Below are 12,442 nucleotides of genomic sequence, written 5' to 3'. Positions count from 1 at the left end.
TTGCCCTGTGACTTCTCATCTGTCCACTGCCCTTGCAATATCTCCCCAAAAAACAAAACTGAGTTTAAAAGAAAAACTAAAACCAAACGAAACAAAGAAATAAAATAGAAACCAAACAAAAATAAAAACAAAAGAAGAAGAATCTTTTCATGCAAGCTGTATTATCTTAACACACATAGGTGGGAGATCAGAACACCAGAATGCCAAAGATGTGTGGATAGTAAAGACTACTATTTCACTGTGGACTGTAGCATTTCAAATGTGAACGATTTGTTGATCCAGAAACCACTTGTGTTAGTAAGGCTTGACTCAAAAGTAACGGGCTAATTAATCTGGGACAGGAAATTTCAATGTGACACCATGTTTCTGGACCACAGACTCCACTGTGTGAAACAGCATGCATCTGAAAGTCCTTTCAAAGAGAGAGCTGCAGGGTGCTGTACTCAAAGGTGGTTGCCTATGGATGTGTTTTCCTAGATTCAAAAACTTAGAGTCCACTGCAGCCTTGGTCCAAGAGGCTCTGTCTACTGCTGGAATTTTTGGCAGAACCTGGCATCATTCACATAATGCTAGTTTTCCAGGCACAGATAATGTAGGTGTTCTGGAATCATGAAGGCTTTTACCTAGAGTTTAAAGAAAGCCTTTGAACTCAGAGTAATGTGTAGCAGGGTTAGATTCACTGTAAGGAGCCTCTGACAGAGTGATACATGAGGCTATAATGGTGAAGCACTGGCTGGAATATGAACCCTCAGTATCAGAGATGCAAAGAACATAGAACACCTGCAGCCAACAACTGGCTACACTGAAGAGTAAGGCCACAGAAGCCACAAATTATAATACCATAGGGATAGGGCTGCCCAAATCAGTTAGAACATACTGGACATGGAGGCCAAGGGACTTTCTTTATATACATTATCTTCTTTCATTCTTGCCTTCTGTAATATCATGCAATACTCATCTTGGCCCCAATTTATATATGAGCACAAGTTTTGGGTGCAAGGCTCTCAGGTATTCTGCTGGAGTCTAGAGAGACAAGTCAGATAATCAATAAGTTAATGAACAACCACTTTCAACAGGGACAGGTGCCCTTAACCAGAATGCAACTCTCTCTGCTAGGTGGAGATTCCCCAGGAAGGGTAGCCTGAGGCAAGAAGAAGTTGCTGAGAAACTACATTACAGGGAGTGGGATGAGCAGCCAGAAGGAACAGACCTGGAAGAACCTTGATATCGATGCTGGGATCAGTTGATGGTAAAGGATGGTTCTCTCCCCCATTATGCCTTTAAAAAAAAAAAACTTTGTTTCTTTATTTTACATCCCAGCCACAGTTTCTGCTTCCTCCTTTCCTCCCAGTCCATCCCTGTAACCTCCCTCTCTTCCCCCTACCCAATCCACTCCTCCTCCATTTCTATTTAGGAAAGGGCAGCCATCCCATGAATATCAGCAAAGCATCACTTGTGGAGTTGCCCTAAGACTCAGCACCTCCCCATATATTAAGGCTGAACAATGATGAGTAGGGTCCCCAAAACCAGTATAAGAGCCAGCTTCCCTCTTTCTGTCCCTCCCTCCATGTGCTCCTCTCTCCCCTTTTCTCTTATACAGTACAGTGATTAATTGTTCCACCATAGACTCCCGGTGGCTTCTGCTTCTTGATTCTCAACATGATTATGCAACTCACTCACAGTAGGCAGCACCTTCAATTCATATTTACATTTATGTTCAAAGCATTCTGCCTCTTCCCTCATCTTCCCTTCTTGTGCCAGCTATTTGATAAAATCTGTGTCTACTGTACCTCGTTTTTCAGTTTATTCACTCAGAGATGCCTACCTGGTCAGTTACTGTTGACATCGAGGTGAAACGTGTCCCCTCAGCACAGAAACCAGGTAAATGGCCCTCAACATATTTATAAGGACAGTGTAATTAGCTATGGATAACACATGGAGGTGGTAAAGGGGGAATCTTTGTAGAGTGGGTGACTAAGGAGTTGAGAAGATTGCCTTAGCAGAAGACGCATCTGTCACTCCTCTGTTCCTAAATTGATACCTACTGTTTACACATATTGGGAGTCAAGTCTGAGAGCATGAGTCCCCAGTTTCAGACTCAAGCGTTTATCTCAAAGGCCCTTCAAGGGCCTTTCCACAGGTAAAGTCCCGCCTCCCTTGTCCCCGTGATGAGGAGAAAGGAGGACAGAAAACAGTTAAAGGTATTCAAGACATGGAGCCCTCCAGAACAGATGGAAGAACCATTGGCAACAGAGGCAATTAAAAATTGCTTGTCTCATGGTATAAACCTACCTTGGGAATAGCAAATGGGAAGCTCACCCATGTAACTGGAAACCTCCTCACAAGGCAATAACTGAGTAACAAGTTTTAGTTACTTTGTATTGCTATTGCAAGACATCACTGCCAGAGTAACTCATAAAAGACAGCATTGAATTGGACTCACGTTTTGTTTCCTGGGGTTGGAGATCAGGACGGCAGCAGGCACAGCAGAGAGCTCCCTTCTTGATCCGGAAGCACGAAGCAGAGCGCACACTAGGAGCAGCAGCTGTTCAAAGTCCACCTCAGAGACACCTCCTCCAACAAGGCCATATATCCTAATGCTTTCCTCACATTTCCACAAAGGGGACCAAGGATTCAAGCATGTGAGTCTATGAGGTCATTCTCATCCAAAGGCCACCAATGCTGTCAAGCTCCAGCAAGACTGTTTGAGCAGGGACTCCCTGGTCATTTCTGTCAGTGTTTTAAGAACCTTATTTGAGATTACATTTGCTTTCTCTCCCACTTGGGCTACTCTAGTCATTTCTGATGGGTAGTGTAAGGCCCTAGTTTGAAGATGTTTCTTTGTCTCTATGCCACTTCTCCCTGCCTGCTATTTTTTATTTGTAAGTTTACTTTTGCTAGCTATATATTCAATAAAACCCAATCATTCAATATTGAAAGGATATGTATAATAGACCATTTTTCTATATGGCACATAATTAATGTAGTTTTCAAAATCAAAGTGGATGCTGTTTTGAAGGTGTTATTGTAATCAAAAGGAAAAGGTGAAAATGGGAGTTATAAATAAGAGTGTATCTGCCCATTGCCACTGTGTGGCTGAACTGGAAACCTGACAAGTGAGCTGGGGATGTGATGGGATGAGTGGAACCTCACCCCATGGAGACCTGGCCTCTCATTCTCAGCGGGTAGACAAACAGGGGTAGCAAATGCTTTTTGTATTTAATACTTCAATAAAGGGTTAACATGTAAAGGTTTTCAGCTAGTTTTTATTTGTTTGTTTGTTTTTAGTTTTTTTCTACTTTCTCCTGATATCAAATAGAGTTCACTGTTCATGTTTATTTTGGAGTTCCTTTGTACAGACCTCTTGTAATTACAGACCTCTTGTAATTCTTAGACTTTGGGAAGAAAAAATTGATGTGTGAAAAAACATTTAATGAAATCTAAGCAACAATGAGGTTTGCTTACCTAATTGCAATAGAGAAAACTCTTACAGTTTAACAATTTTCTTCACCGGTAATCTTAATTTCTTATGTTATGTCACACATGCAATTTAAATTCAACTCTTTTCAAAATTATTTTATTGATTCTTTGAAATTTGATACCAAATATTTTGATCATGTTTACATGCAACTCCCTCCCCTTAACTTCACACAGATTCATCAATACTCAGCAGGTAAATGGATGGAACTACAAAAAAAAATCATCCTGAGTGAGGTAGCACAGACCCCAATAGTCAAATATGGCATGTATTTGTTTATACTTTAGCTGTTATATCTTTGATAAGCAGGCTATGATCTATATAATCACAGAGATTAGGTATAGATAAGGAACTAGGTGTGAGAGAGAAGGAATCCCCTGAGAAGGGGAAATAGAACAGATAGTTGTGGATGAATGGGGAGGGATGGGAAAGGGAGGATCAAATGGAGAGGAGAGGAAAGAACAGGCAAGTGAGAGAATACTGGGAGAGATAGCTAAAACTAAGTGCCATTTGAAAGTTCGTATGGAAACCTAATACAGTGGAAACTTCTTAAAATACAACTTGTATAAAACATCTCTAAATTGGAATCACCAATAACAGGGGAGACAAAGCCCCAACTAGACATCTGTTACCACCCAATGAAACCACCAGTGTTGGAATGGATTACATCTAATCTAATTTGGTTGTTGGCCAAAGAGACCCCATCACAACACCTAAATTACCCAGGCTATTGCCAAGGCTGTTGGTTGTTCTCCACAAACTGATGGTAAGGTCTTACTGTTGAAGACAACTACCACATAACTCACTGAACATGGAGGAGTTGAGCTGGTGCCTATGTAGAGCCTTCATCCCTTCTGAGTAGTAGTGTTAATCCTGGAAAGTACTCTGTGCCCTGCCAGAGGAAAAAGCTAAACACCAAACTACCTACAAAACCTGCTATAAACAGAAGTTTCTGTCCCCCACACTGCTCCCAAATAACTTCTCAGAGGCTTAATATTAATTACAAATGCTGGGCCTATAGCTCAGGCTTGTTGAAAGTTAACTGTTCCTTCTAAATTAACCCATATTTCTTGTCTGTGCTTTGCCATTTGGTAACTTTTCTCAGTATAGCATGTCCATCTTCTTCTCTCTGCATCTGTTCAAGACTCCAGCCCTTCCTCTTCACAATGTTCTCTCTATCTCAGGCCACCTCACCCAATCTCTTTCTGCCCAGATATAAGCCAATCAGCTTTTTATTAACAATGCAAACAATGCATATTTACAGTGTAAAGAGATTGTTCCACAGCATTTCCCTATTTTCATCTAATTAAAAAAGCGTATTTTAACTTTAACATAGTAAAATTATATACAACTAAAACAGTTATCAGGTAAGAATTACAGTTACAATATTAGTCCATTTGTATTTTGAAAATTAGAGAAAACAATGTATCATGTATCTTATCTATGTGAGTCTAAAGTTTTATACCTAATTTACCTCTTATCAAAACTAAGGAAGGCTATAAGTTCAACTATTTAGTCTTTAACTCCATCAAAGATCCTAGAAGTATGAAATGTTACCTAAAAACAGGGATGTCTGACTTCCTGGACAGTCACCCAAATTTCTTCTGTAACATTGGGGCCTCCAACTTTGCCCTTTGGGCCTGGTATATCTAACAGACATTTCTGAGAAGCAGGGAAGTTTGAAGGAGTCTTCTCCCTAATTATTGCAATTTTGTGCTGTCATTTTCTTTTCTGTATTACTTTTGTGTTTTGTAACAGTTTGCCTTCAATAATTGAGGCAAGTGCTGTCATGTCTTTTGTATGCTGTTAAATGTGTTATTCTGATTGATTGATAAATAAAATGCTGATTTTTAAAACTATGACCAATAACAACCAGTATCCAACCTCCTTTAAATTATAATGAACATCCATAACACATTTATGCAAATATGAGTCATTCTCTAGACTACCACTTATTGTTTGGTGGTGCTCACATTTGTGAAGGAACCTTGAGAAAAGTGGAATAATAATTAAGTCATGGCTGGAGTGTTCTCTGAGGCTGGACCAACTCAGCTAGCAGTCTTGAAGTTTTTCTGGAGGCTGGATCATCTGGGCCATCCATTTTTATTGGTGTCTGGTTCCATTCCCTTATTCTGAAAATACATGAATTTTTGAAGGTAACATATATTACCTGTATGGTTATGTGGTTTGCTTAAGTCAGTTAAAGATGTTTTTTTTGTTTTATGTTTGAGGGGGTAAAATACATGTTACCTATATTCTAGTTCTTTTATTTATTTATTTATTTATTTATTCATTCATTCATTCATTCATTCATTCATTTATTCATTTATTTATTCATTTAATACCTGTAGCCAGGATTTTAGAGAGTCTTCCCCAATCAAACCTCATTTTCTTAAACCAGAAACAATCCATAGTTTCTCGGGTCCTGTGGAAAGAAAAGCATAACCTCTTCCCCAAAGTAACATATCTTTTGAGTTAAATTTTGAAGTGAAGACATTTTTAAAATCGATAGTTTGGTTTAATCTAGCAGCTTTCATAATCAAATGTTTCTTAGCAGTTGCACTCTCTTTATCAACAATCAGAAAATCTAAAGACAACACAATAACATATAGAATCCAGTCTCTTTGTTTATTTTCCATCTTTATATGGCTTATTTTATGTAACTTTAGTCCCTTTTTAAATGCTTTATTTTATTATTGTAGGAATATATATATATATATGGCTGTGTCTCCTTCTGCCTTTCTGTTCTTTTATTTCTCCTCTCTGTTAGTCCCGCCTATACTTCCTGCTTAGCCACGGGCCAATCAGGTTTTATTTATTGACCAGTCAGAACAATTTGACATACAGACCATCCCCCAGCACAGCCAAGTGCAGACCATCTCAGACACCTGCACTCAGGCCGTGGTCCTAATCATGCTCTATGGGGACCTGCTGGGTAAAGCCACATGGAACCTAAGAATGGGCTCCCATAGGACATACAGAACATCCCACAGCAACCTTTTCTCATTATAGCATGCCCATCTTGCTGCTCTCAGGATCTGCTCTTGACTCTAGATTCTGTCCTTCCTCTTCCCATCAATTACTCTATGTCAGGCTGTCTCACCCAAACTCTTCCTGCCCAACTGTCGGGTAATCAGCTTGTTATTAACAATAAGAGCAATAAATATCTACACTGTACAAAGGTTGCTACCCTGCAATCAAAAATGATGACCAGCCTGCAAAGATACCCTGTGGTAATAGTGGCACAAAAGTTATGGGAGCAACCAATATCTCTGGTTGTAATTAAGGCCTGTTCTGTGAGACAGAACACATGTCTGATGCCGCTCAAGTGGTCAAGAACCTGATGCTAGATAGGCCAGGGACCTAGGGGAAAACAAATATTATTTTCTTGTTAATGAAATATAGCAATAAAATGACTCCTAATGACATCTGCTATGCTCATAGATCAGTGCCTTTCTCAGCTATCATCAGAAAAGCTTTCTCCTGCAGCAGATGGGAAAAAATACAGACATCCACAGCTGGACATACTGCAGTGAGTGAGAGACCTTGAAACATTCAATCCTAAATGATTGTTTTCAATAAGTCCCTCCTTTATAACTCAGGGAACTCTGCAGAATAGGAGACAGAAAGATTGTAAGAGCCAGAGAAGATGGAAGATATTAGGGAAATAATGCCTTCTAGACACAACAGGATTTACATACCTGTGAAGTCATAGAAACTATGCAACAGTCATATTGCCTGCACAGTTTTAAGCCAGATGGAGTTTTGGTGCTTAGTTGGAAGCAGACAGAAATCCTCTTCCCTAAACCAGAGGCTATCTCCACTTGATAGTGGATCACAAAGGAAAAATTGTTTTTCAGAGTCACACTGGTTATACAAAGCACACTGACAGGCAAGCCTCATGCCCACCAGAGGTTGGCCAACATAAACTGAAACTCAATGGTACTTTTGGAGTTTTTTTTTTAACTTTACAGATCCATTGCTTACGTACTATGATTTCCAATTTTGTTTTTTATCAATTGTCTGTCTGTGCAAATGTGCTATTGAACAGGACAAAGAAGAAGTCTTGGTGCTAGGTGAGACTGTTGTGCTGTCTGTAGTATTTAAAGATGAGGAGACAATATCCAATATTAGAAGGTGGCACCTTTATCCCTTCAAGATTGCCAAACCCATACCTGCTTTGGATTGTCACTGTGTCTGTGGGCTTGACAGGGTTTTTGACTTTTGGTTCCTAGACTAGTTAAGAACCATGTCATAAGCCCCCAACTTGAACTCAGGTGGTCAGGCTCAGTGGCAAGTGCATTTTGCTGTCTGAATCCTGCCACATGTCAAACCTGTCTCTATTTGCTTCCTCTTTTCAGGAAACTTGAGTTGGACAATACAGGAAGTGGCAAGAGGAAAAGAGGCTGAGGATAAAAGAGAGAAGATTGTGGGTATGGAAGGAAGCTATGGATATGGAGGAAGAAGGAGAAACAATTAAATGTGAAGGGAAGGGAAGTACTCCACAGCTCAGGTTCAGTGGGAGAAAACTTTTGGAAGGAATCCAAATATTTTTGTCTTTATTTGGCTGAGAATTTATAATTTGTTTCACTGTGTAAATGGAAAAGTTGAAACTCAAGACTGGGAATAACCATACACATCCAGGTGTGTTCTAGAACTTTCTGTGATACAGACGCTGGAAGTTGTTGCTAAGATCCTTTCCCTTGAAGAGACATGAACAGTGTCTTACCAGTTTTCTAAGGCTCCAACGGCAAACCAAGACAAGGTACTACTAAAGTTCCTCCTGCCATAGCAGTGAGGTTATTGGCCTTAATTTCAGTGCATAGGTGAGGCAGTTACTTACAGGAGTGTGGATGCTCCCTGCAGAAGGCTACACTAGAAAGTCTTTACATAGTAGGGATGATGACTTTTCTCACAGCTGAATAGACAGAGCCCTCCTCTCTCTACTCCTATATACGCTAGCCCCTCCTTGAGGCCATATGCAGTTAGAACAGAATTGTGTATAACAGGTGTATGGAGTGTCTAGACACCCAGTTGAGGGTCCCATGATCCTTCTGCCCCCTCTTCTAAAAGGCTAAGTCAACAGTTGACTAGGTCAGCTGGGATGATCCACATTTAGGCACAGTTGAGCTTCCTAAGATGGCAGTTGTTTTTCTCAGAGGAAAGTCTTGTGCAGATCAAGTGGAGGCTGACAATAGCTCTGCTTCCCCATCTTCTGACTAGGATCATTTTTTAAGGCAAATGTGGCATCCCAGGTGCCCCTCCAGGTTTCTCCTGATTCTGTAGAGTATCATGCTCAGGGCTGGACAGGAGGGAAGTCAGGAGCCCTAGGGGTCTCTCAGGAAGCAGCAGCCCATATTCCCAGTCTCTGTTGTTCTGTTGACAAACTGGTATGGCCTCCAGGATTCTGTGGGAAGATGAAGGCTTCAAACCAGTTTTCCAGGTGAACTGTGTTGGCTGCTTTCCAAAGAAAAGAAGCCTAAGCCAAGAACAGGAACTGCTGCAGCAGGGGCAGAGGAAGGCTCCAGTGCTTGCTCAGGGTGCAATGTAAATCATCATAGCTTTCCTGATGGGTGTTATCTGAGATGTAGTGGAACTGTCCTTGGATGCTTAGTGACATCTGTGGTCTCTTTGGACCCTGGCAGCCAAAATGTGAGCTCAGGTTGCATTGCACACATAAATGGGAAAATTGTGGAGAATTTTCCAGTAACATCCACAATACTGTTATTTTTGAGGGCTGTACCCATTACCCCAGAAAGGAATGACCTTCTTACCCCATAAATGTACATGGCCCTTAAGATTCAAGTATGAAAACTGTCACCATTTGTCAGGATGCACACACTGTGGCCAGCACTTCCTTCTCACCCATCTTTGTGCTGTGTGGATATGGATCAGACCGCATAGTTTCACGTTGTTCTTACTCATGGACATTAAGGATGATCTCTTTGTGGGTGTTGGGGCTTGGAACATGAACTGAGCTGGTATAAAGGAAGACTGCCACAGTAGCCTGGACAAAGGCTTCCAACGGGTACTGGTAGCTAATCACAGACAACATACAGTTAGTATAAGGAAATAAACCAAAGAATCCAAATGATTCCTGTTCATTACCACCCTGATCTCAGCTCCCTGGTGCATTCTTTCCTGTTCCTGGATCAGCAAGGCCATGGTGTGGGAACAATAAAAATGACAGGGGTGACATTTACTATCTGGGAGCCAAGGTTCTAGACTTTTACCCTTTACAGAGATCTCTGTGTCTCTCTGTCTATTTGCCTCTCTGTCTCTGTCTCTCAGTCTCTGTCTCTCTCTGTCTCTCTGTCTCTGTCTCTGTCTCTCTCTCTCTCTCTCTCTCTCTCTCTCTGTCTCTCTCTCTCTCTCTGTGTGTGTGTGTGTGTGTGTGTGTGTGTGTGTGTGTGTAGTCCTGACCAAAGATCTTAGATAGAGGAAAAGAACAAAGTACTTCTCTTCCATGGTTTGTCACCACAGTTTGTTATTTCATTAATGGGAAGCAATATTTAAATTAAGAAAAACATGCAGGCACATTCAAGGACAGCTGAGAATCCAGATGCTATAGTGATACACTCAGTTCTACAGTGGCAACTGAACACTGACATGGACATCATATCTCTGGAACTGTTCTCACCAAGAGAGAGCTATAGAAATTGTCACAAGGACCATCCCTAGTGACACAGCAAAGTTTGCTGAGCAGTGCAGAGATTTAACATTTTCTGTGACTGAGGTATCCATTTCTTCTGCCTTGTCTGCAACACCAGAGATTCTCTCTTCCCTATTGTGTACTCTGAGGTCTGAGTTTGACTTCCTTGTCTTTTCATTTCCAGGTTTGCTTTAGCTGTCCCAGGTCAACTTTCATGCCTTGAACTGTTTGCATCACGTCCCTCACTGTTCCTTTGTGTTTTCATAGACGTCATTAAGGGTTTTTCCACATCCTCTGTGAGGTCCTTGCACATATTCAGAACTGCTGATTTGAAGTCCTTGTGTTTCCATGCTGGTGTCTTGGCCTCTGGGTTTGTGATGACTGAGCTGATTTTAGGTGTTGATGTCTGGTCTTTGTTGTGTGGGTGCTCTGTTGTTGGTTTCTGTTGCCCTCTCTTGATCTTAGGAGAGTGTGGTGGTTGTGGGATCCTAGGCAGACAGTGCTTCTGAAGGTTGGTGGGTGGCAAAGAGTAATAGAGGTGGGCTAGGTAAAATGCCTTAGAGTTGTTCCAGGAAAGAGCCAAGGGGATCCTGTCTACATCAAGAAATGGGGTCCCCAGGAAATTGTAGGTGTGGTAGAAAGTGGGCTTTATGCAAGCTGGATGACCTAAGGCAAAGAAGAATCTGGAGAGACTGTCTTGAATGGGCTATGAGGACCCTGGGTCTGAAGAAAGAGTTGGAGTCTCCAGTGAATGGAGCTGAGGTGGGAAAAGGGAATATGAGTGCAGGTTGTTATGTATCTGAGGGTGAGAGTGGAGAGATCATAATGGAGGGCAGGAAGGATGGTGTGACTCCCCTATCTAAGTCCCTGCCAGATGTAGCCACTGGGGTCCCAGGTACAAAGTGCTTCCTGGTATTGGGGGCTGACAAGAAGGAATCAGGATAAGCTGGAAGTGAGGGAGTGGGGAGGAGAGGGTGCACAGGAAGAGGAAAGTGGGGACTACTGCAAGGTTTAGCATGGTCCCCAGGTAATGAAGTAGGACTGATGGATAGGCTCCTGCAAGCATGCTGCTACAGGGCTAGGGGTGAGGATGAGAGAGTGTAATGGGGGACAGAAGAACTGTGGAAATCACCTGCTGGAGTCCATTGTGGGCCCCAGGTACAGAGCTTCTATATATAGGCTTCAGACACAGAGGAATCCAGGTAAGGAGGAATCCTGGATCTGCTGCAAGGTTCAAGGAGTCCCCAAGGAATGGAAGGAGTAATGTGAGAGGAGAGAGGGTCCTGCAAGCCTGTTAGCTCCTTTGAAAGTGGTGTCTTTTATTCTTTTTTGTAAATCTCTAAGCTAAAACAACAGCAATAGTTCATGTATTTTCCCTTTTATCCCCTTTGAGAATAAGTGCTCGCTCTATCCATCTATCTATCTATCAATCCATCTCTCTCTCTTTCTCTCTCTCTGTATCTCTCTCAACAGGGTTTTTCTGTATAGCCTTGAATATCCTGGATTTCACTTTGTAGATCATCCTAGCCTTGAACTCAGAGATGTGCCTGAGAATTAATTGCCTGTGCTGAGAATTAACTCTTAAATGTTAACATGTCAGCTAGAGTGAGCTGAAATAAGAACCTTCCCTAATAGTTTTTTTTTCTTTCAGAGGCAGCAGAAGGAAGAGCTATGGAGTGGGGACTATCAGCCAGAGACACAGTCTCTGCACTGTGTTTCCAACTTCAGCTTAAGGGCTGGTAAGATGGCTAAGCAGGTAAAGGCTCCTGCCCCAAAGACTGATAATCTGAGTTCAGTTCCTGAACTAACTCCACATGTTGTCCTCTGACCTCTGCACACACCTGCTGAGGTTCACAGGCAGGCACACACAAGTGCACATAGAAAGTCAGTAAGGAAGTGCATAATATAATGATAATGTTCACATGCATATACATGGACATTTGCAAAAGTGTTTTTAGAATAGAAACAAGAACAGCAACTTGTACTATACATAAAGAAAACCTAAACTGAATTAAAAATGGAGCCATAGCAGCGACACAAGTCATTTACTTTTCAGAATTCCAGGGGTAGATGAAGTTTTGCTGAGTGCCTTGTTTTACTCTATTTGATTAGAGGAATGTTTCAGTGGCTGAAGCAAGAGTTAATGCTGGGGTAGTGTTGTGGGTCATTGAAGTGTGATGCTTAGTGAAGGTTCCTTCCCAGAGTGTCACTGAGGGCCAGGCATCCTCTTTTCCATGTTTCAGAAGGGCCTGACTCTAAAGTGGATGTGGCATAGCTCAAGATATGGGGTGAGCAGGCCATTATGTCCACCT

General features: G+C 41.7%; 2 protein-coding genes across 17 annotated transcripts in view; one reads left to right on the top strand and one right to left on the bottom strand.

Moving 5' to 3' along the window:
* LOC143273923 (NADPH-dependent 3-keto-steroid reductase HSD3B3-like) overlaps positions 1 to 2,582 on the bottom strand; it is a 40,793-nt gene extending 38,211 nt beyond the window's left edge. For 2 of the 4 annotated variants that reach the window (XM_076574687.1, XM_076574691.1), the window contains exons 1-2: positions 2,444 to 2,567; positions 1,211 to 1,278 (exon numbers count right to left, since the gene is read on the bottom strand). The gene's annotated coding sequence lies outside the window, so the exon portion shown is untranslated. Of the gene's footprint in view, positions 1 to 1,210; positions 1,279 to 2,443 lie in introns of all 4 variants that reach the window. The other 2 variants (XM_076574686.1, XM_076574689.1) reach the window with 1 other exon arrangement.
* LOC121826335 (uncharacterized) overlaps positions 1 to 12,442 on the top strand; it is a 187,933-nt gene that overhangs the window by 172,870 nt on the left and 2,621 nt on the right. For 3 of the 13 annotated variants that reach the window (XM_076574697.1, XM_076574695.1, XM_076574696.1), the window contains exons 2-4: positions 1,803 to 1,881; positions 7,840 to 7,911; positions 11,782 to 11,869. In XM_076574697.1, the coding sequence (XP_076430812.1) occupies positions 1,803 to 1,881; positions 7,840 to 7,911; positions 11,782 to 11,869 (239 nt within the window). The other 10 variants (XR_013052242.1, XR_013052243.1, XR_013052241.1 and 7 more) reach the window with 10 other exon arrangements.

Source organism: Peromyscus maniculatus, chromosome 6 (genome assembly GCF_049852395.1).
Source record: "Peromyscus maniculatus bairdii isolate BWxNUB_F1_BW_parent chromosome 6, HU_Pman_BW_mat_3.1, whole genome shotgun sequence".
NCBI lineage: Eukaryota > Metazoa > Chordata > Mammalia > Rodentia > Cricetidae > Peromyscus > Peromyscus maniculatus.
Note: the sequence above shows the minus strand (reverse complement) of the source record. Positions and strands in the feature narration are given on the sequence as shown.